The sequence below is a fragment of the Leuciscus leuciscus genome (assembly GCF_965113295.1).
Source record: "Leuciscus leuciscus genome assembly, chromosome: 11".
In the NCBI taxonomy this organism is placed as follows: Eukaryota; Metazoa; Chordata; class Actinopteri; order Cypriniformes; family Leuciscidae; genus Leuciscus; species Leuciscus leuciscus.
Genome location: NC_138735.1, coordinates 12124502 through 12149036, shown reverse-complemented (window position 1 = coordinate 12149036; position 24535 = coordinate 12124502). Strand labels below are relative to the sequence as shown.

The 24535-nt window shown below is 42.9% G+C and overlaps 2 protein-coding genes across 3 annotated transcripts in view; one reads left to right on the top strand and one right to left on the bottom strand.

Annotated features, from left to right (window-relative positions):
• gnal (guanine nucleotide binding protein (G protein), alpha activating activity polypeptide, olfactory type) overlaps positions 1–24535 on the bottom strand; it is a 168288-nt gene that overhangs the window by 33560 nt on the left and 110193 nt on the right. For both annotated transcript variants that reach the window (XM_082184839.1, XM_082184840.1), the window contains exon 6: positions 62–116. In XM_082184839.1, coding sequence (XP_082040965.1) covers positions 62–116 — 55 coding nt within the window. The remainder of the gene's footprint in view (positions 1–61; positions 117–24535) is intronic.
• On the top strand, positions 1993–3743 carry LOC309509866 (uncharacterized protein). The gene is made up of 2 exons (XM_082184845.1): positions 1993–3181; positions 3259–3743. Exons 1-2 carry the CDS (start codon positions 2273–2275, stop codon positions 3262–3264), a joined length of 915 nt encoding a protein of 304 aa, XP_082040971.1. The 5' UTR covers positions 1993–2272; the 3' UTR covers positions 3265–3743.

Genomic DNA, 24535 nt, shown 5'->3' with positions numbered 1-24535 from the left:
AGTTCACTGACACTAAATGCTAATAATATTAAAAATAAATTCAGTGTGACAGTGCCCTCACCTGGTCTGTCGGTGTGTAGTCACTCTGTCGTACAGACTCAATTCTGTCCAGGAAGCTGAAAATAGGTACAAGACAAATTAACATTATACACCACACAATGGTTTATAATAATAAAGACAATTATAATAATCTACTATATTATATGATTGTTTTTTGTTTGTTTTGTTTTTTTGGATGGGGTTTGGGGTTTGAGTTTATCATGAAATTAATTTAGTAACTTATACTGGGTTATTGTACTGGTAAATGTCATCTGTAAAATCATATTTTCATTTAAATCTAGTGTTTTGCACATGTTTCTGTAATGGGTAGGGTTTGGCGATAGATTAAATATCATTATATAAGCAATTATATATCGCTTTATACAATACTGTTTGTTTCAAAAACAGAATACAAATCTGCTGTAAAGCAGCTCTCATTATTTAACTGAAATGAGTTTAGTGTTGATTGTTTGGTTCAATTGTGTAGTTCATCAATTATGAAATGAGTTCAATTAATCTATAAGCAGCTCTGGAGGCAAAAGTGATGTCATCAGCTCAGTTTAGTTCTGATCCCATAGTGTCAGTGCATTCAAGTTAATAATATTGCTGAAAATGAAGTGTCCCCAACTAAGCAAAAGTTGACAGAACTTGACATCAAGTTCCATCATTGACAGAAAAAAAAAAAAAAAAAAAATGTCATGTATACAAAAAATACATTAATAGTGAAACAAACGTGTGTGTGTGTGTGGTTCTCTTACGAGAGGTTCTCTCGTACTTGCGTAAGTTATCTTACGCTAGGGGAAAACCTCTTTTCCTCGAGATATTGAAGCCAAAAATTAGCCTTAATTTTGCAATAATGTAAAACGCATTGCAGCAGCATGCAGACATGGGCGAGACAGCTCGCGCGCCCATAGGCTGCTCTGCGGCAACTGCACCAGCCTATCGATAGAGGCCCCTCATGACGTCAGAACCAATGAGGGTGCTTCGCGCCCAATACGTCATGTCCCGCCGAAAGCGGGTGGGGCTAGGGCTATAAATACGGCCCAGAGAGGCTGGTTTGGTCAGTTTTTTATCTCTTCAGCGAGCTACGCATCGCTGGATCCTGAGAGGAAGCCGCGCCGTCTGACTCAAGCACCCAGCGGGATTTATCGCCGAAGAAAACATGTTGATGCTCTTATATGCTCGTGCATCTGAAAGCCTTTGTGTTCCCCCCTGTGGCTCAGTGGCGGAATCTTTGGTTTTTCACACGAGAGACCGGTGTTCGAATCTCGGTCTAACGGCATATTAATTATGCCTCCAATGCTTCGCTCTGTCAGTTCCCTGAAAGGCGACTGCAGATGTGCATTTTGCAGCCAACGAGCGCGTTGTACAACCCGCTCGCCTGCACCCAAACACCGTTTCTATGGTTCCCGTGCGTCACTGGCGAAAGGAGAAAATAGTGTTAATGTCCCGCTGCGGCCGGGCCGAATTCTATTTCTCACACATTTCTCATTCCCCTCTGAAGTTCAGGCGACTGGAAATGTCATACTGCAGTGAGCGAGCCTGTTGTAATGCACGCACGCCTGCAAACAAACGCCAGCATGTTGACGCTCTCTGTTTCTATGGCAACTTCTCGCTCGTTCAGTTCCAGTAAATGCGACTGTTCCAGTGTATTCTGCAGTAAACAAGTCGGCGACACAGCCCGCTTGCCTGCACACAGACGCCGCTTTACGGCTACCCAGTTAAATCCCATAGAGTGTATTTTCTGGTGTTCAGGCCACGGCCGATGGTGTTATGAGTGTAGACAAAATGCCCATTGCCCAGTGCTCATTCCTACACAGAAAGACAGCCCGTCGCACAGGGCTCGCGCACATGAAATCGACCCAGATCGATTGCGCATTAAATGTGGTAAATGTGCCCACTGCCCAGTGTCTCAAGGTTTCTGTAAAATGAAACCAACATGCATTCGCTCTGCTCAGGCAGACAATGCTCTCAGTGTTGTAAATGTGCCCGCTATCCCACGCCCACATTCACACATAGACATGACAGGTCTTACGGGACTCGCCCAGCCCTCCCCCTCTCGGTTGACCACCGCAGAGGAGTCGAGCGCGGGCAATCTGCCTGCTGTTATCAGCGCGCCCCCTGCCTCAAATGTCATAAGCGCGACGCTTATGTTGCAGCACACTGAAGCCCCTCTGTCGCTGAGCGACCAGAGCGCGCTTCGCATTCAACCCCTAGCCATTCGTGCAAACGCATGGGCAAGGCTACCCGGGGTTTCGAAGTGGGTGCTAGACATTATAGAAAGAGGCTATTCGCTACAGTTCGGTCGACGCCCGCAACGCAAAGCGGCGCGAATCGATACTACGGTGAAAAAGGAAGTAGCGCACCTACTTCGGGCCGAAATAGCGAAGTTACTGAGCAAAGGGGCTATAGAACCCCTATCACAAGCTCAGAGCGAAGGGGGCATGTACAGCAGATATTTTCTGGTACCCAAAAAAGACGGGGGTCTCAGACCCATTTTAGATCTAAGACTACTAAACAAAGCACTTCTGAAACGACGGTTCAGAATGCTCACGACCAAGAAAATCCTCTCGCAAATTTGCCAAGGGGACTGGTTCATGTCGATAGATCTGAAAGACGCTTATTTTCAAATACAAATAGCGTCACGTCACAGGCGATTTTTGAGATTCGCCTTCGAGGGCCAGGCATATCAGTACACAGTCCTGCCATTTGGCCTATCCCTGGCACCTCGCGTATTCACGATGTGCATGGATGCAGCGCTCGCACCCCTCAGGCTCCGAGGCATACGAGTGCTGAATTATTTGGACGATTGGCTGGTTCTAGCTCGATCACAGTCGGAGCTCGTAGAACACAGGACCATATTACTCGATCACCTCGAGAATTTAGGTCTCACAGTCAATTGGGCGAAGAGTTCGCTGTCTCCCAGTCAGAAAATATCTTTCCTGGGCACAGATCTGGACTCGCTGTCTATGACAGCACAGCTGTCGCCGCAGCGCAGACAAAGTATTCAGCGCATGACAGTGTTTTTCCGCCACGGCGCTTTAGTCCCGCTCAAAAGGTTTCAAAGGATGCTGGGTCTCATGGCTTCAGCATCCTCAGTGCTTCAGCTGGGTCTGCTTCGCATGCGCCCGCTGCAGTATTGGTTGAAAGCGAGCGCGCCGCGCAGAGCGTGGACCTCCGGTCTCGCGCGCCTCAAGGTCGATCAGAAATGCGTCGCAGCTCTGAAACCTTGGACAGTGACCGACTGGTACCGGTCAGGTGTAAGCCTGGGGACTTCCTCGAGTGTAAAGGTGGTGTCTACGGACGCCTCAACCTCGGGATGGGGAGCGCTGCTCGAGGGCAGACCGTTATTCGGCCAGTGGTCGGAACGGGAAAAGCTTCTGCATATAAACTGCCTGGAAATGATGGCAGTCGACAACGCGCTGAGGCGTTTTTGTCCCCAGATAAAAGGACGCCACGTCTTGGTCCGTTCGGACAACATGTCAGTGGTGGCTTACATAAATCACCAAGGAGGTATCAGATCCAGAATCCTTCACAGGCTGACGGAACGCCTCCTGGTCTGGGCCCAGCACAATCTGCGCTCGCTCAGGGCAGCGCATGTGCCCGGCCATCTGAATGTGGGACCAGACAGACTGTCCAGAAACAATCTGCCGGCAGGAGAATGGTCTTTACATCCACAGACAGTCAAAATGCTATGGAGGACATTTGGCAGAGCGAAAATAGACCTATTTGTGTCTCAAGAGAACGCTCATTGTCAGGAATTCTTCTCCAAGAGCAGGGATGCGCTGGCTCACGTCTGGCCCCGCTGCTCGCTCTATGCGTTTCCCCCGGTCACGCTCCTACCCCAGGTGTTAGAGCGAATCAGGGAGAGCGGATGCCCAGTGCTACTCGTCGCCCCATTTTGGACAAACCAAGTCTGGTTTCCAGTCCTGATGCAGCTGACAAGTACCGCCCCGTGGCCGATACCGGTGAGGAGGGATCTCCTCTCGCAGGCAAACGGCTCGATCTGGCATCCTCACCCGGAGCTTTGGTCCCTACATGTGTGGGCCATCAACGGGTACCCGTTAACCTCCCAGCGGGAGTGTTAAACACGATCACACAGGCTAGAGCTCCATCTACGAGGCGGCTCTATTCCTCAAAATGGTCTGTGTTCACTAGCTGGTGCACAGCGAGTGGCACTTCACCCTCACGCTGTGGAGTGCCAGGGGTTCTCTCCTTTTTTTACAAGAGCTTCTGGATAAGGGCAGAACCCCATCCACGCTCAAAGTTTATGTGGCGGCCATAGCAGCGTTCGCTGAACCACCGCTTGGCCAGTCATTAGGAAGGAACGATCTGGTCATTCGCTTCCTTAGAGGAGCTAAGAGGCTGAACCCTCCCAGACCACCCTCAGTTCCCGTTTGGGACCTTTCCACGGTTCTGGAAGCCATGAAAGGTGCCCCATTCGAGCCAATACAGTCAATGGACCTGAAACTCTTGTCTTTCAAAACAGTGTTTCTTCTGGCTCTCGCTTCAGTGAAGCGCATTGGGGATTTGCAAGCGCTCTCAGTGAGCGGGACATGTATGGAGTTTGGACCGAATGACTCGAGAGTCATACTCAAACCAAAGCACGGATAGCGGCGTCAAAACAGAGTCTATCCAGATGGATAGTTGATGCTATAGCGCTAGCTTACACATCCAAGGGCCTGCAATGCCCGATAGGTGTCAAAGCGCACTCCACAAGAGCCTCGTCGTGGGCTTGGTCCAGTGGGATTGCCTTGCAAGATATATGTATGGCGGCAGGCTGGGCCTCCCCGTCTACATTTATAAGGTTTTATAAGTCAAGTCAAGTCAAGTTTATTTGTATAGCGCTTTTCACAATACAGATTGTATCAAAGCAGCTTCACAGTATTAAATTTAAATAATACAACAAAGTTTGTTTCAAGAGGAATTTATTGATTGATAAAATTAAATTAAATATCCCCAAAATATCCCCAACTGAGCAAGCCAAAGGCAACAGTGGCAAGGAACCGAAAAACTCCATCAAGTGACCTAATGGTGTCCTAAAACTCCATCAGGTGACCTAATGGAGAAAAAAAACCTTGGGAGAACCCAGGCTTAGTCGGGGGCCAGTTCTCCTCTGGCATTTATGAGCTAGAGGCCGGATTGTAGTTTGAACTGTGGGATTATATGAATGCCTGGCTGAAGAGATGCGACTTTAATCTAGTTTTAAACTGGGAGAGCGAGTCTGAGCAACGAACAGTATCAGGAAGACTATTCCAGAGTTTTGGAGCCAAATGTGAAAATGCTCTCCCTCCTTTGGTGGTTCTGAATATCCTAGGTATGACCAAAAGCCTTGAATTTAGTGATCTTAAAGAGCGCGATGGATTATAGGGCGATAGAAGATCCGTTAAATAGACTGGAGCTAAGCCGTTTAGGGCTTTATAAGTCAGTAGCAATACCTTGTAATTAATACGGAACTTTATAGGTAACCAATGCAGTGATGATAAAATCGGTGTTATATGATCATATTTTCTTGATCTCATAAGAACTCTAGCGGCGGCATTTTGGACTAACTGTAGCTTGTTTATTGAGGATGCAGGACAACCAGCTAATAAGGCATTACAGTAATCCAGTCTCGAGGTCATGAATGCATGAACTAACTTTTCTGCATCAGAAACTGATAGCATATTACGTAGCTTAGCAATGTTTCTAAGGTGGAAAAAGGCTGTTTTTGTAACATATGAAATATGATTTTCAAAAGACAGGTTGCAATCGAATATAACACCCAGGTCTTTTACTGTAGCGGATAAAGTAACAGGACATCCTATGATGTTAAAGTTGTATTGTGCGAGGTTTTGTGGGCGTTTTTTTGAACCGATAAGTATTACCTCTGTCTTGTCTGGATTTAATAAAAGAAAATTACGCGTCATCCAATCTTTTATATCTTTAACACACTCTGTCAATTTGGAAAATTTAGCGTTTTCATCCGGCCTTGATGAAATATATATTTGAGTGTCATCAGCATAACAATGGAAACTAATTCCATGTTTCCTTATAATATTTCCAAGTGGCATCATATATATTGAAAATAACAGAGGGCCTAACACAGATCCCTGCGGCACTCCATAGTTTACTGGAGTTATGATCGATTTTTCTCCATTTAAATAGACAAAATGGTAGCGGTCAGATAGGTATGATTTGAACCAGCTTAGTGCTTGTCCTTGAACACCAGTATAATTTTGTAGTCGATCTAAGAGTATTGTGTGATCTATAGTATCGAACGCAGCACTAAGATCAAGTAAAACTAGTATTGAGATACAGCCTTGGTCAGAAGCTAAAAGTAAATCATTTGTGATTTTAACGAGCGCAGTTTCAGTGCTATGATGCGGTCTGAATCCAGACTGAAACTTTTCATAGATATCATTTTGTTGCAAGAAAGAGCCCAGTTGAGCGGACACCACTTTTTCTAATATTTTAGACATAAATGGAAGATTTGAAATGGGTCTATAATTTGCTAGATTATTATGATCTAATTGTGGTTTCTTAATGAGAGGTTTTATAACTGCCAGTTTAAATGTTCTTGGAACATGACCTAGAGATAAAGACGAGTTAATAATATTGAGGAGAGGCTCTTCCACTACAGGTAACACTTCTTTCAGTAGTTTAGTTGGTATAGGATCTAATAAACATGTTGTTGTTTTAGATGAAGTGATAAGTTTATTTAACTCTTTTTGTTCTATAGTTGTAAAGCACTGTAATTGTTCTTGTGGGGTGATAATTGAAGCTGAATTATAAGGCGCGATTGAAGATTGAACGTTTACAATTGTGGTTCTGATGCTTTCTATTTTCTCAGTGAAGAAGTTCATGAAATCATTACTACTGAACTGTAACGGGATATTTTGTTCGGGTGACGTCTGTTTATTTGTTAGTTTAGCCACGGTGTTAAATAAAAACCTTGGATTATTTTGGTTGTTTTCTATTAGTTTGCGGAGGTGCTCAGCCCTGGCCGCTTTTAGGGCCTTTTTATAACGTGACATACTGTCTTTCCACGCGATTCTAAAGACCTCTAAATTAGTTTGTTTCCATTTACGCTCTAAAATACGGGTTTCTCTCTTTAAAACATGCGTAGTATTGTTATACCATGGTGCTTTATTTTTCTCTCTGACCTTTTTTAATTTAATAGGTGCAACCACATCCAATGTTCTAGAGAGAATGGTGCTCATAGTGCTAGTTAGTTCTTCTAGTTCATCTGTTTGTTTGGGTTCAGGCAGCAGCTGAGACAAATTAGATAAGCAATTTGAGAAATTATCTATGGTGGATGGAAGGATTGTTCTGCCTGGTCGATAACGTGGCGCTGCATGACATATTACAGCAGTACGTAATATGCAAGTTACCATGTAGTGATCAGTGACTTCATCACTTTGTGGAATGATATCTATATCGGTTGGATCGGTTCCATGTGATATAATTAAATCGAGTGTATGATTAAGACGATGTGTTGGTCCGATGACGTTTTGCTTGACCCCAAATGAATTTAATAAATCTGTAAACGCAGCTCCTAACGCATCATTTGGATTATCTACGTGTATGTTAAAATCTCCAACAATTAATGCTTTATCGACATTGACTAATAGGTCTGAGAGAAAATCTGCAAACTCTTTTAGGAAATCAGCGTAAGGCCCTGGCGGTCTATATACGGTAGCCAAGGCTAGAGATAATAGTGATGTTTTTCTAACATCTAAGAGCGTAACATTTAGTACAAGTACTTCAAATGAAATAAACTTATAACCCGTTTTCTGAGTAACATTTAGAATATCTCTATAAATGGTTGCAACACCTCCGCCACGACCAATCAGACGGGGCTCATGCTTATAACAGTATCCAGGAGGAGTAGACTCATTAATACCGAAATAATCATTTGGTTTAAGCCAGGTTTCAGTAAGGCAAAGTACATCGAAGCTATTATCTGTGACTATTTCATTTACAATAACTGCCTTAGGTGTGAGTGATCTAATGTTTAGAAGACCTAGCTTTAGAAATAGTTTTTGTTTACTAATAGCAACATTTTCTGTTTTAATAACAATTAGATTTTTCCTAGATCCTGCATTAGATTTATTATTTGATCTCACTAAACGAGGAATAGACACGGTTTCTATGCAATGTTCTACACTAGTATTTATATCAGTTGAATTGGTGCAGCAGAGACTATGATTTGGACTTTTGGTTACTAGTCAAAGGGTATTTAACATTTTGGAGATGTTATCTGACAGAAGAGCCGCTCCGAATCTGCTTGGGTGTAAGCCATCAGCACGGAAAAGCCTAGGACGCTCCCAAAACAGATTCCAATTATTTACAAAGAGCAGTTTCTGCTCATTGCACCATGACATTAACCATTCATTTAGCGCAAATAATCTGCTGAACTTTTCATGCCCTAGTCGGTACGTGGGAAGCGGTCCTGACACAATGATCGTTATTTCAGGCGATGTGCTGCGTACCGTATCGAATAGATTCCTGAAGTCTTTCTTCAGAATCTCCGTCTGGCGCAGCCTGATGTCGTTCACTCCCGCGTGCAGGACCACAGTTCCGACGCGCTCGTCACCGTTCAGGATCTCGGGAACTCGAGCAGCGATTTCAGAAACACGAGCACCAGGAAAGCAGTGACTTTGCACCTTACTTTTACCTAACGTAGCGTGTACGTGCCGAACGATGGAATCGCCGATGATCACAGCATCGTGTTCTGTTTCGCGTAGAGGGGAGAAGCGGTTTTGTGTGGATAACTCGAAAACCGGGAGGGTCGGAGAAAGTCTTGGTCTAAACCTGACTCGCGTCTTCCGCTGCGGAACCACCCAGGCTTCGTGGTGGCGTGTTGGAGCCGGAGTGAACGAGACCATGGCTGATTGCGACCGATGCTGAGGAACGCACGGAGTAGACGCGGTCAGAGTCAGCGGGTTAGTAACGTTAAACACTGATTTGTGTGCATCGGCACGTGATGTTTCAAAAGCCAAACACCGGTCTCTCAGCTCGGCCTGTCTCAATAAAAGGTTGTGGATCTGTTTCTCAACAGCTTCCAGCTCAGACTGCAGTGCGTGCAGCTCAAATGTGTCCTCACCTGCACCAAACGGTAGACTACTTACATCTGATATATTCGCCATTTTAACAGATGGACAGTGAGTTAGCAATGAAGCTACCAGTGATGCTATCAATATTAATACTAATTTATATTATAAGTTTGTTTGTTTGTAAGTGAGTGTGGAGAAGACGCGTTCAGCCGTGATCCACGGACGTAACCTTTAAGAGTATGCAGCGTTGGATCACTAATAGGCTTGAGACGCGTCTGCTCAACAGTCCGCGTTGTAACTATGAGGTTTTTTAGTTTTTTTTTTAGTGGTAGGGGTGTAGAGTAGACGCACGATAGGCGAAAAAAAAAAAAAAAAATGTTTGTTTATAAGTGAGTGTGGAGAAGACGCGTTTAGCCGTGATCCACGGACGTAACCTTTAAGAGTATGCAGCGTTGGATCACTAATAGGCTTGAGACGCGTCTGCTCAACAGTCCGCGTTGTAACAATGAGGTTTGAGCAGTAGTGCTTCTCAGTGAGGAAAAGTAGAAAATCTTCGTTGTAAGCGAGTTTAAAGAGAAAAATCAAGAATTATAAATCAAATCGATAGAGCTCCAAAAACAACAACGCATTCAGACGCGACGCATGATAATAACAGGACAAGACATTACTCACCGTGTTTGTTGAGTGATTCTTACTCACCTGAGCTTTTATGAACTCAAAGGCGCGAGAGAAAATAAATAAATAAAAATAGCTGAGCGCACGGGTGGCGCTAACAGGCTAGCGAATTACCAGCGTGTTGTGTTAGTAGTAACGGAAGCCAGCGATGTTGGGTAAGCTGTATTTAGTAGTAGTATAAACAACTAGAAAATGATGGTTCAAAACAAGGAAATACGAGGCTATACGAGGCTAATACGAGGCTAATACGGAGCTTACAGCACCGAAGCAGACAAACTCACAGCAGACAGCGAGGCAGACAGAGGCAGTGAGTGAGTGACTTCAGGTGCGTTTAAATAACCTCGAGGTTCCCGCTTTACAAGCTAGGTTGCTCTCGGTTTAAATTTTCAGTATTGCCCGCCCGAATCCTATCGGCTCAGGATGCTGAAACCGCTAGAGCGTCGATCACTGATCGTATATATACTTCTGTGGGCAGTGCGTAAGTCCCCCATATCTATCAGTCCAGGCCGTGTTCGCCCTGGCTGTGTGGAACACTTGAAATAATATGCTCTTATCAGAGCTCTATATTACAGGAATGATGCTATTCTAGCCCCTCTTCCCGGATTCTCTGTGAGTCCCTTGTGATTAGGCACTGTATGAGCCCCGGACACCTGCCCTTGGGACTTTAGTGTTATGTCTCAAGCACGCACGGCGTTTTACACTGTGTTCCCCTAGCGTAAGATAACTTACGCAAGTACGAGAGAACCTCTCGTAAGAGAACGTACTCGGTTACTAACGTAACCTCGGTTCTCTCTAGAAGAGGGAACGAGTACTTGCGTATCTTGCCGTGCATGCGTCACGTTCTGATTCGCTTCAGCGATGAAAAAACTGACCAAACCAGCCTCTCTGGGCCGTATTTATAGCCCTAACCCCACCCGCTTTCGGCGGGACATGACGTATTGGGCGCGAAGCACCCTCATTGGTTCTGACGTCATGAGGGGCCTCTATCGATAGGCTGGTGCAGTTGCCGCAGAGCAGCCTATGGGCGCGCGAGCTGTCTCGCCCATGTCTGCATGCTGCTGCAATGCGTTTTACATTATTGCAAAATTAAGGATAATTTTTGGCTTCAATATCTCGAGGAAAAGAGGTTTTCCCCTAGCGTAAGATAACTTACGCAAGTACTCGTTCCCTCTTCTAGAGAGAACCGAGGTTACGTTAGTAACCGAGTACGTTATCGTATTATTTATGTATTTGATTAACTGGGTGGGTGTGTGTATATATATGTATATTTGTTTATTTTATGCAAAAGTTTGGGCATCCCTGATAATTATCATAATTTCAGTTTATAATCTGCTGGGCTTTTTAGCAACTCCATTTCGATATAATTTATACCTTATGGAAACAGTAAGATTTCAGTTCTGAAATAACATTTATTGAATCAACAGAAACAACACAATGTGAGTCATAACAAAAACTGACAGGTCCAAAAATGTGGGCACCCCAATTGAATTACCACATCAATATTTAGTAGTGCCTCCTTTTGCTGAAATAACAGCCTGTAGTCGCTTCTTGTAGCCACTGATAAGTCCCTGAATTCTGGCTGCAGGAATTTTGGACCATTCTTCCTTGCAAAATATCTCCAGTTCAGTCAGGTTTGATGGATTCCGAGTGTGGACAGTCCGCTTCAAATCATTCCATAGATTTTCGATGGTGTTCAAGTCTGGGGACTGTGATGGCCATTCTATAGAACATTGTATCTGTGTCTGTGCATGAATTCCTTGGTAGATTTGGAACAATGCTTTGGATCATTGTCCTGCTTAAACAACCAACCCCGGCGTAACTTCAACCTCTTGACTGATTCTTGAACATTGTTCTTAAAGGGTAACTAAACCCCTGTCAGAGACTGACTCCACCCACTGGCAATATTTGAAAAATGCTAGAAAAGTGGGCAGACCACAGCGGAGATAGAGGGGATGAACCGAGGGCGGGGCGTGCACCTTAGACCTGCTGTCAGACTCTAAAATGGAGAGTGACTCACAGGATCGCAAGACGACGTAAAGTACATGCATCTGATGAGTTTTATCGAGTTGATGTCAATAGCGCGCGCTCTCTTTAGGCATATTCATATTTTGCCGCTATGTGAAAAAATCCAGCAAAATGCGCCGGCGTGTTTGTCGACCCCAGAGGATTAACTTTAGCCTAACCATAAATTGTGATTAAAATATATATGATCACTCACATCAAGACGCCGCTGCGGTGGTGGAGTCCATGCAGGAGGAGCAGCATTTGGCACTGCGTCGCTTTTCAGCGCGAGCTGTGTGGAGAAGCCCATTTCCACCTGTATTGCGTTGGAGAAGCAATCCCGCGTAAAATGCAGGTTGCACACTTGAGCTCTAGTTGGGAACTCGCGGCCTTCCAGGCATGCAACCACTGGCACCTAATTTCCAAGTCTGCTGGAAAGCTATGCAGTCCAGCAGTGCTGTTGCAACCAGCAACACTACACCTACGTACCCTCCTGACCACTGTACAAAATACAGATAAATCTTTAGCTTGTACCAAGGGCGTGGCGAGCTCGTACCAAGAGCGTGGTGAGCTGGAACCTGCTTACGTCACGTAGTACCGCTTACGTCACATAGTACTGCAAACATCCAATAGGAAAATTCAACTGCAGTAGCCACCGTTCAACCTGAAGAGGGCAGCACGCAGACGTTTTAACACCATATATTGTTGAATTAAAACACTTTATACCCAAATGTCAAAAAAGTTACTTGAATCAATGAACAGCACTAATAAAGCCCCATTCTTACAGATCATTAACTAAAAAAAGTTGGTTTAGGGTTTAGTTACCCTTTAAGAATCTGCTGATACTGGGTGGAATCTGACCCTCAACTTTGACAAGGTTTCCAGTACCTGTGCTTGCCACAGAGCCCCATAGCATGATGGACCCTCCACCAAATTTTACAGTAGGGAGCAGGTTCTCCTGGAACGCTGTTCTTTTTCGGCCAAACAAAGCGCTTCTGGTTGTGACCAAATAACTCTTAGTTTCATCTGTCCACAGCACATTATTCCAAAATATTTCTTGCTTGTCCAGATGAGCCTTTGCATACCTCAAATGACTCTGCTTGTTGGCAGTATGCAGAAAAGGCTTTTTCCGCATCACCCTTCCATTGAGCTGTTCCTTGTGCAAGTGCGCTGGACAGTGGAACGATGTACAATGACACCATCAGTAGCATGATGTTCTTGAAGCTCCTTGGAGGTGGTCTGTGGTTTGTCTGTGACCATTCTAACCATTCTTCGCCTTTGCCTTTCAGATATTTTTCTTGGCCTACCACATCTTTCCTTCACAAGGACTGTTCCTGTGGCCCTCCATTTTCTAACTATATTTCTGACTGTGGAGACAGACCTTAAACCTTTGTGATAACTTTTTGTACCCTTCTCCTAATTCATATTGATGAATTATCCGAGTTTTTAAGTCATTTGAGTTCTTTTGAGGTTCCCATGTTGCTACTTTCCAGTAGAGAATCAAAGAGAAACACAACACAACAATTAGCGACCTTGAATGTCAGCGACCTTGAATGTCCTTTTTCATGATTGGATGCACTTGTGTTTTCAGTCTACTGTTCATTGAGTCAATTAAATTAATTATGTGTTGCAATCAATCAGCATTTAGTGACTACAGGTATTCAAATCAACACAATTGAAAGGGTGGCCAAACTTTTGCACAGCCTATTTTTCACATTTTATTTTATTTCAAATAACTCAATACTGCTACACTAAGAAGTTTTGTCAGGAAAAACATCACATTATCCATCTTTCTCTAGAAACTGAGTGGTATATCACTACGATCTGTATCATTTTTTTAAAGACAGCGCAAATTATCATGCAACCTCAGAGGGGTGCCCAAACTTGTGCATAAAACTGTAATTATATACCAAACAATTAGAGTCAAATGCTACACTTTCCGCACTGTTAACCACCTAAAACATGCATTTTAAATTAATTATTTTTCCATTTTCTAAAGTTTTATTGTCTTGTGCTGTGTCAATGTTGGCCCCCAGGCGGAGCTCTAGCACAGATCACTTCAGCCCAGCCAGATCACTTCCGTGCCTTCAATTCTTGACCTGACAACTACATATATATCTTATGCGACTGTAAAGGTTATGAGGTGAGCAAGATGTTATACCGTATACCCCTACAAAATAACCTGTTTTTGAAATGCACATCTTGCTGCATCTGTATGGGGGTCAAAGAATAAAGTCATTTTGGGCTAACATTATCCACCAGACAGCACTTATTTATGAATTCATGCTCAATACATATATGAATGCATGAACAATTTAAAGCATATTATCAATGTCTTTTAGTTGACCTGATTCACTACAGCAGCACAGTGAGGTTGAGCTGACCTTTAATAAAAGGGTGGCCCCTTTATGCTGAAGGGGAAGTGTCAATCGATATTTCCACCTTTTGAATGGCCACTTTAAATGGAGCGGCCTACATGCAAAATGACGTACAAAATACACGCAGATAAAGACAAAAATAAGGTATCCACAGACTATATTGGGAAATATAAATTGTGGTTTCCAGGGCTGGAAAAGTTAGATGGATAAATGCTTAGATGGACATATAATCAGATCACAAAAATCATTCAAAGCAACTTTGGCAGCATAAGTCATGACTGAATTCAGATTATTTTTTTATTTTTTCACACCAGTCCATTACTGTGACATTACTGATGTCAAATTCATTCTGTGTTATGGTCTCTCCTTGTGTGTAGCAGATTTAGGGAATATCTGTGGTATATGCAGCCAGGTAAACATGAAAGTACTGATAGTCTGTACCAGCATGCTGGTCTGTTATTACCGCCCCTAAACAAAACAAAACTGTGATTGTCATTTGACATGGCAGTCAGATGGCCTATTCCTGACTAAGTGGGCTGTCTTGGCCAACTGCAGTGGCTCTAGAGCCTAGACCTTAACTTGTTAGATAAAAGTCTGGCTATGCGAGATTAGGTGAACCCTAAACTGTGAATTTGCATGTGACCAATAGAGGAAATGAATATGTCACAATTCACTGCACAGCACCCATCTCAGATTTTTTTTTTTTTTTTTTTTGCATAGCATCTTAATAAAATTAAGTTGTGCCCTTTAACTGTAACTGTTTTCACAATATAGGTTAATGCTGCAATGTTACAATATAGTACAACCTATTGCTTAATTCTAAAAGAAAAATAACATAAACGACTATAATCTATGAGTGTAGAGAACATAAAGACCTCAGCCCTGTGTTTGCTGACTGAAGGAGAGGAGTGCTGAACACCATCTGACGTGTATAACTTAATTTAACTTAAGCAGTTCATGTTGAGTTATTCATAAACATTTAATATTCTTAACAAACATGCTTAACACAAGCAATTCAAAGTTTTTGTAGATTTCAGTTTTACTGTAAGTGTGCTTTTTCTGATTTGTGTAAAATTTTTACTTTCAAAACATAAGATCTTTCAATGTATGTACCTTAACAGAATGTTCCGCAATAAAAACATACATCTATGATAGCACTGCAATATTTGCCTGTTTAATTGTGATTGGTCATTTTTCATACATTTATTTAGACACTAAATTTAACACTGCAATGACCCAGCACTGTTTGTTGATTCTCAAGTACAGCAGACAACAAACAATAAGTGTTACAACTATTTTGCAGCCGTTCATGCACTGTTATCTTCTTCAGTAAATACACATAGTTTTACACACTGCCCTGTTCCAGCTGCCATGTGAACGGATCGCTAGACACAGATTCACAGCAGTAATGCAGCTGGTGATCACACATCAATATGCACACAGACTGACAGCATCAGTCACACCGACATCTTGTGTGTCTATCCTCTTTTCCCATCTCACTCTCTCTCTCTTTGTCTCACTCTTCGCTGGCAGACCACAGAGTTTATGTGAGGAGAAACAAGACCATTTCAAATCCTGACAGCTCTACTAAACACATGAATCTCTCTCTCTCTCTCTCTCTCTCTCTCTCTCTCTCTCTCTCTCTCTCTCTCTCTCTCTCTCTCTCTCTCTCTCTCTCTCTCTCTCTCTCTCTCTCTCTCTCACACACACACACACACACAGCTGTAGGACTGGTTGTCTAACAGCAGTCCATGACAGATGAACAGTCATGCTCTAAAGAGGTACCTGCCTGAAATGTCCACTAAAGTGTCTGAAATAAAACTTTGGTTATTAGTGTCTGCTTCAGTAGTCAGCAGATTCTTTTATTTTGGAGTGTTTGAGTAGATCCAGTATTTCTGTTCAGCTTTGTGTAGACAGGCTAAAAATGGTTCCCTTTCAAAAGGGAACTCGCGCTGCATGCCCTAGGGGTCGCTATGGGGAATGCTTTGGGCGTGAAAGGTGTCTGAAGTGGAAATCTAAACACAACAATGAACTTGACATTGGCAGGCAGCAGCCCATGACGTCACTAGGGATGCACCGATACCATTTTTTTCAGAACCGATACCAAAAATTCAGAGTATCTACCGATCCGATACCAGCAGTGTTTTTTGTTGTTGTTGTTGTTTTTTAAATTAAGTAGTATTTTGGGGGGGGATTAAATACAATCTACTTAATACAGACAACTTCATTATAAAGAACAACAAAAAATCAAAAAAATATCATAATCTGGTAGCCTAGAAATCTAGACGCACCCTTGCGGCAGCAAAATGTATTTTGCAGCCAGGGCAGTCTAGCAACTCTCCATAGACTTTCGAAGTGCAAAAACCTAAATTGGGTCAGGCCAATCACGTCGCTTGTAGAGTAGGCGGGGCGGGCTTAACATATGACGACAGAGTTGCGACGGTTACCTGGCTGCTACTTGAAAACAAAGAATGACGGCTGCTGGAGAACAGTCTTTCGAATCGGCTTTGTCCGCGACTCTGGAGGTCTTGGAGTTAAGTTTTTCTTTGAGAAAAGAGCACTTAAGTCATTCTTTAAAAAAGGAAGATGTGTTCGTAGTTTTGCCGGCCAGATATGGCAAAAGTTGAATCTATCAACTAGCTCCGCTGTTGGGAAAACGCTCTGGTTGGTTGAAGCGATGTCCTATTGCGTGCAGAGGGAATTTGAAAGACAGCCGTTTATCCCGCCCCTCGGAGTGAGCGTGTCTATGGTGAGTTGCCAGACTAAACATCTTGATGTAGGTCTTGCTTGCCAGGCTAATAATCTGGATGATTAGTGGATAATTCAGCAGTAAAATTTACTCTAGAAAAATCACGAGTGCACAATCATTTTATAAAATCAGAACTTTTAAAACATTTCGTGGGGAACAAATAAGACAATAAGTGTAGGCCTAAATCAGGTAAACCGATAACACATTGCTCTTTGTATTGTTGTAAAATACATTAATGAAAAATAAGATCAAAAAGATAAAACAAACTTGTAGGCTATATATACTATAAAATTAAGACTTTTTAAAAATGTATAGCACAGCTGTTAATGAGGCAGCAACATATGATAGATGGGACAGAACAAGAAAGGCTATTAATAATCTTTCATTGCGCAAAAGTATTATGATATGAAAGGCTTCAATACAGTGCGGCACAAAGCGCTTTATGCGCATCCCGTGCGCAGAATGATGCGCTTGAAGCAACATTGAGTCACAGAGCGTGCATCGATTCGAGTCCGCATTGAAAAGTATAAGATATATCTGATAGTAGTATCTGTAGTATCAAGTATCTGAGTATCTATCTATGCAATAGTTTACTCAGCATTTTCTTTTAACAGTTTTAAATTTCAGTTACTGTGCACGTGAAGAACAATTAAAGTGATCTCTACTCCAGTGTTATGAACAGACACACGGTAGAAAGTAACATGATCAAGGTACAGCAAGATAAAGTAATTTTTTTCGAAACCATAGACCTTTATCTACAGATCAAGTATAATAATAGTAACATTGAATCATCTTGGAGAGAGTTTCATCGTGTTGACTGTCGTGACCGAGCGCGACGCGCTGTTTGATGCTGAATGGAGAATGACTGACAGCAGCAGCTGAGTTTACGTAAACTTGAAATTAATGACTTAAATATTAATTTCTACCTCACATTATACTATAGAATGGCTTCAGAACACTTATAATATAGTGCACGAAAGCTTTATAATGTTTGTGTGCCTTTTGTGGGGCTTAACAATAACACAGAATAGTATACGCACAATATCAGATTTGGATCGGACTCTTCTGACCGATACCCGATCCGGCAAAGAATGGCAGTATTCAGGAGATTGTGTGTTTGAACGTGCAATCTAAATGGGCAAGTTTATAATATGGCCAGCAATAGCACTGCGAATTTTAGAATGTGTGTTCATCCGTGTCAGCGTTTTGTGACACATAATGACACACACATTATGTATTTGGGTGAGGAGCATGTACGCTCAGTCTTTGAGGGGGCTGTATGCGTGCATTGCAAGTGTTTTCCTCTGAGGAAACTTTGTTTCATTTGTCCCTTTTCTCGAGGGAATCGGGACAGCCATCTGTGCCCCGTGGTTCAGGACCTGCTGCAGAGAGAGGGGTTTGAGTATCTCTCGCTCGTCGGTGGCTGACGAGAGCGAGCTGCGGGATGATGACACTGTCTCTCTTGTGGCATCTGATTCAGCAGCGAGCACACTTGCCTCAGGCCAAGCTGTGCAGGATGAGGCTGATGAGGAAGACGATGTTTCTGAGTGCTCTCAGCCCGCCTGCCCCGCATATGAGGGGTTGTTGGATGTTATGTTGCATGTCGCGGATAGGTTAGATCTGCCATGGAAGCGCGCACCCTCGCTCGGCCGCCTTGATGACTTTTTTTTTCTCTGGCATAATCCACCCTGAGGTGCGGAGATCTTGGGAAAAAGCCATATTCTGCACGCATCCACCGTTCATAGGCAAATTATGCTGAAGTAGAGGGGATGTAGGAATGTGGATATGCATCGATGGGCCAGGGGCTCCCCTCTGAGGCGGTAGAGGAGCTGCACAGCACTGCAGATTTGGCTCTCCGCGCCACCAAACAGTCTGCTGTGTCGATCTATGGCAGCCATGGTGGCAACGGAGAGACATCTCTGGGTGAACCTGGCTGACATCGGGGAGAGGGAGAAACCCTTTCTCCTTGATGTGCCATTTCCCCTTCCAAGCTTTTTCGCACATCTGTTGAGATGGTGGTTGGGAACTTTCAGGAGGCGAAGGTGGCTAAAGTCCTTCATGCTGCGCCGGTCCAGGGCAAACATTACAACTGGCCCATGATGTGTTTTGTCGCAGAGCATTAATCATCTACCCTACTGACAGTTCGGCACAGAGGCTGGTTAGAACATGACGACAAACTCTGCTTGATGACAGCATTATGAGTCGTAGGCTCTCTGTGAGCCTCCTTGCGGCTGTCTTAGTGTGAACGTGGGTAAGCCTCCCCTCGCTTTGAGAGCTGTTGAGGTTTCGTTCCTAGAGCTCAGAAGGCAGCGGTACTGAGTAGGAGACCCTGGAATGGGAGCGTCGTTAGGTCCCCCCTATTCTTTGAGCTTTCTGTTGAGCCTCCGCTCCCCTGAGCTCTACCTACAACTGCAAGTTCAGCCAGGGACTTTGTTGTAGGCCCCTGTGAGCTTCCTTAGTTTCTGCGCTCATCTGGAGCGTCGTAGGGCCTCCTCTCGCTTTAGAGTTGCTTTATAGAGGCTTCCACTCCCTAGAGCTCCGCCCCCGGATAGTGATATTAAGTATTTGGGCTCTCTGTGAGCCTTCTTGACAGCTGTCCTGAGTGTAGGACGTAGTAGGCCTTTCAGATGGAGCATTGTCAGGCTTCCTCTTGCTATAGAGAGTCAAGTTATAGAGGCCTCCGCTTCTCAGAGCTCCACCTAGATGGTGATATGTAGTTAGGCTCTCTTTGACCCTCCATTTGTAGCTGTCCTGGGTGTAGGACCTAGTTAGGCCTCTTCTCACTTCAGAGTCATTATGCTGAGGCCTCCGTCCTCGGAGCTTGATCAGGCAGCAGCGCTGAGTCGTTAGGCTCTCTCTGAGCCCCCTTGGCTACTGCCTCTTTTATGGAGTGTTGCAAGGCCTCCTCTCGAGTGTTCCTTTTTTAGAGGCCTCCGCTCTGCCTGGATAGCGATGTCAAGTAGTTAGGTTCTCTGTGAGCCTAGGTTCTCTCTAGGTGTAGGACATAGTAGGCACTTTTAGAGAGTCGTCATGGTGAGGCCTCTGCATGCCAAGTTGTTGGGCTTTCTGTGAGCCTCCTTGGTTGCCGCAAGCGTCATTAGACCTCCTAAGAGTTATTTACTGGGGCCTCTGCTCTTCAGAGCTCTGCTAGGATAGCATTGTGAGTGGTAGGCCTCTGTGAGCCTCGTTGCAAAATGTCCTAAGCGTTGGGTGTTGCAGGCCTCCTCTCCTTTTGAGAGTTATCAATACTGAGGCCTCCACTCCTAGAGCGTGGCTTGGCAGTAAGGTAGTATGTTAGGTCGTTAGGCTCACTGGGAGCCTCCTTACCTCAGTGAGTGTTGCTAGGCCTCCTCTCGTTATGAGAGTTTCTGAGCTTTCTCTGTACTGCCCTAGAGTTAGTGTCGTAGGCCTCTTGTTGAGGCCTCCACTCTTCAGGGCTGCCAAAAGAGGTTCTGAGTGTTAGTCTCAGGTACATGCGTAACCTGAGATAATTTGAGAAGTTAAAAATAATGTGCCACCATTGCAGACTTGGATGGAAAGAGAAACAAACATCTGTTATGTACCTTGTGTAGATCAGCGGTTCTATTCTTTCCTTCAGTTTTTATTTCTACTACTAAGAAAACATGCTAAAATGTACAATATTTTAAATAGTTAAAGACGCCATCTCGCATTAGCAGCGTCTGGGCCAAAAAGCTGTGCTCGAACACACCGCAAAGACCATAGCCAACGACCAAGTAGCACATGGGTTCTGTGCTTGCGTGTAAGGAAATAATTGTCTATATTAGCAGGTATCAATAGATATCAATTTGTCATTCAAAAAGAGAAACCGAAACTAGGACAGCAGATATACAAACCGTAAACAAAGCAGCACTTTCTTCATTTGGTGGCTAATGCTGGTAATGAAAATATTCACGAACTGGAATGCTCAGGTAAGATGACGTACAATTAGAACAGCCTTCTGTCAGTTGCTAAACTGAATAGCCAATCTCTCTCAGTGATGGCCCTGATGTGTGTAAGGGTCAAACAGGTCAATCTTGAAATAATCACTTACAACGTTCATTTGAACGGGCCATAACTATCAACTCTGCAGCGGATATAAATATCCAAACTAGTGAAAACACTATTTATTCGCAAGGTAACTTAGATCAGCAGTTTAAGACATTAACCCTCTGAGGTCGAGAAACGCGCCGACGCGTTTTGCTGGATTTTTTTCACATAGCAGCAACATAAACTTAAATGACTCCGTCATTTATGGTTATACAGAAAAAAGAAATATAAAAAAATTATCTGTGATATTTCTACTTTTGTATGTGTCCACTTACAATCAAATCAAAACATTGTGCTTTTGTAAAATAAAGAAAATAAACAGGGTGTGCGTTCTGCCTCTCCGTCGCGGTGAACTTTTTTTTCTTGAGCACGTCTATAAACTGAAACAAAACTCAGCGAATCCTTCTCACACATTTATGAGCCATATACCTTTATACACATTTAAGTGTGTACTTTTAAATAATCGGATTCAAACTGCAAACAAAAATTCTCTGTTTAAGTAATTTGTATAAAACCAACAGGATGTCCAGTATCTCAAACGCTTGCTAATTACTTTTTAATTCGACACGCCCACTCGCGCAAAAGAGATTCACATGCAAATCTCCACATGGGACGCGAACGCCCTCGTTACCTCAAACACAAAACACCAAAACACTTCACAAGTCTCTGCTTTTCGTCGAGTTTGGAAGACACGTCTGAGCTTACATTGGATTTACCTAAGAAGAAGAAGAACGCGATTTGAAGACAAGAAAGATGTAAGGTAAGAAATTCTTACTTATTAGTTTATGGTATTGTTGCATAAACTTCACATTGCAGTTGAACTGTTGCTAGATACTGTATATGGTGAATATTATACTATTTAGACCCGTGTTTCCTGATAAATACTGTTTGTGGATATCTGCTCAAACATAGATATGTATAACCATAATGTTTAATATTTTGGAGCGCGATGGCGTTTGAATGTATCATATTTCGGAGCGCGCTGTGGGTTTGAGTATCATATTTTGGAGCGCGCTGTGGGTTTTAATGTATCATATTTTGGAGCGCGATTGCGTTTGAAAGGAAAAATGCACCAAACATTAGGCTTTATGTTTTTACTATTATCTCATTTCATATCATCATAACGAATGGAAACATTTGAAGTAACATATGATAATCAATATATTTTTCTCTAGCGTAGTTGTTCTTGAAATCTTTTGGAAGATTTAATTTATTGTTATTATTATTTTATGCAGCACTGCGTAGCCTATGCCTACAAGGCACAACAAACCAGGTGTTCATTATATGTTGTTGGAAACGTGTGTGTGTGTGTATTCTGTGAATTTTAAAAAGAAATTTTAAACAGAAAAATCTAAAATCTATTCCCAAAATCGTGCAGCCCTATAGTTTCTCTTGATATCATTATGTTCACAGTTTTTTCTTCTTTTTTTTTCTTTCAGGGACCAGATGCAACTGAGTCCTGCTGACTTCAACATTCACATGAGTCTCTGTACATGAACATGGTAAAGTGAAAATCAAACACCTTGGAAATCAAAGGTATGTACAATGTTTTTAGGAATGGCACAAAGGTCTCTGTCTTTGGATCATTGTTTTCAATGTGCTCTTTTGTCATTTGTATTTTTGGATTGTGTTGTGCTGTAAATAAATCCAAACAATCTAAAAGCCATTCTTTTTTAAATCTCCTCATTCTTTGTGCAAGGTTGCTCTGAATGACAGGGCCTGATCGCTCCTAATAGGGCAGTTAGGGGAGTGTATTTGTCTTTCTCAGGTGTTAAAAGCTTACATATTCATGAGATGATCACGCCTCTTCGCATATGGCTTTGTCACACAAAACATGTCTTAGAAATTTTAAATCAATATATTGTCTTACCTGAATGAGCAGTCAGGGTGATTTTCACATAGTTTTGGAGCAAATATTCTAGGCTATGTCATACAATTTTCAAAAGTCTTGTGAAGAAATAATCAGTATGGGTTTCATGGCCTTATTTCAGTGAGAATTTTTTTTTGTATTTTCACAAACCACGCATAAATGTCATTATCTCAAAACTACAAACTTTTACATACATGCTGCTGATATATTATTGTAGCAGAGTTTGTGCTGAATACAGTGTAATCAGACTTTAGCCATGAAAATGTCACTAGTAACAGAAAAAAACACAAATGTCAGAGCATGTCAGAACACCTCCATGGCCCAGAAAACAGCTCAGACCTCAGAGGGTTAAATTTGTAAGCACATAACACAAGAACACTTCTCTTTAAAATACAAACACACACAACACACACACACACACACACACACACACACACACACACACACACACACACACACACACACACACATTCATACGAGTTGCAGAAGGAAAGAAAGTGAGGAAAGAATGAGTTTTAAAAATGAGATGATGAACACCCAAGTTTCTAGCAATATATGCAGTTACTGTATAAGGCATGACCTGAATGAACCATCAATCATTAATTTAACCCTTCTATCGTGTCTTAGGCGGGTTATTAAATGTTATATCAATGCACCAGTTCAGCTAAGAGTCTGGAGGCTGCTTGCGTTTGTGTTCCTTTGCTCGAAAAGGGATTTTCCTTTGTCGGCATCCGGGTTCGTTGATTGGCTGGCAGTATCATTGTGCCTGGATTGATGTCTTGAGCGGCCAATCACGTGGTGTGTTGGTGTTTGGATGGAAAGTCTTTGAAGTTGGAAGTGGGCTTGGCAGTCGAATCATTGACCGAAACTTTGCAGCAAAACTTAACTTAGAACAGAGACTCTCAACGGAAAAAGAAAACTAAGTAAGAGAAAGAAAAAGTGAGACGACAGTAGTTAGATGGCTTGAATCAAGCTGTTTAACCCCTGTTCTTCTGATCTTGATTTGATTTCTTTCGTCTGCTCGTCTACATGGTTACTCGTCTGTCTGGTTACTCTGTTATGGCTTCTCCATGGCTACTCTAAGTATCTTCTAATGCTTTGTTTGTGTCCTAAGATTTTAAACTCAAATGTTTGTCCAGCCTCCTGGATGAGTTCTGAACAATTAGACACTGTCTTTATTTTAGAGGTGGCATCTTCTTCCCCTGTAGTTGTAAATCATGCATTGTCTGTGATCTCTTGACTTTCTAGCTCTAGCAGAGAGAACAGTTTAGACATGATACCTATTATACGAATATTATGCATTTTACACAGATTTCAATCAAGCCATCTTCTGAATTATGAACATTCGATCGTACAGATAGGAAACAAGAAACCCTTTCATTCAAACATCTAATAGTTATAACAATTGCATGACTTGTAAATTATCTAAGCATAAGTCACATAAATAGGTTGTTGATATTATATAGGATAATGTGGTTGAACGATTTTTGATTAGAAGTCCCTGTGGTTTTAAGAGATTTCAACCCTGAAGAGGTCCTTAAGAAGAAGGTGGTCTGTTTTAGATCGTTGTCTTGGTATCAATTAACCTCTGCCGTTATCTTGGCAGGTCCCGGGCTGTGCCATCTCTGAACCAATCAGTCTTTTCCAAACTATCTAACGTTTGCAACGTTCTTCCTTTAGCTGGGCTCATCTCTTTGAAGCTTGCATGGCCGTAAAGTTCTTGGCTGGGGGTTTCCGT

Excerpts from the sequence above, each read along its gene's own strand:
- LOC309509866 (XM_082184845.1), top strand. The coding sequence starts at position 2,273 with ATGGGCAAGGCTACCCGGGGTTTCGAAGTGGGTGCTAGACATTATAGA.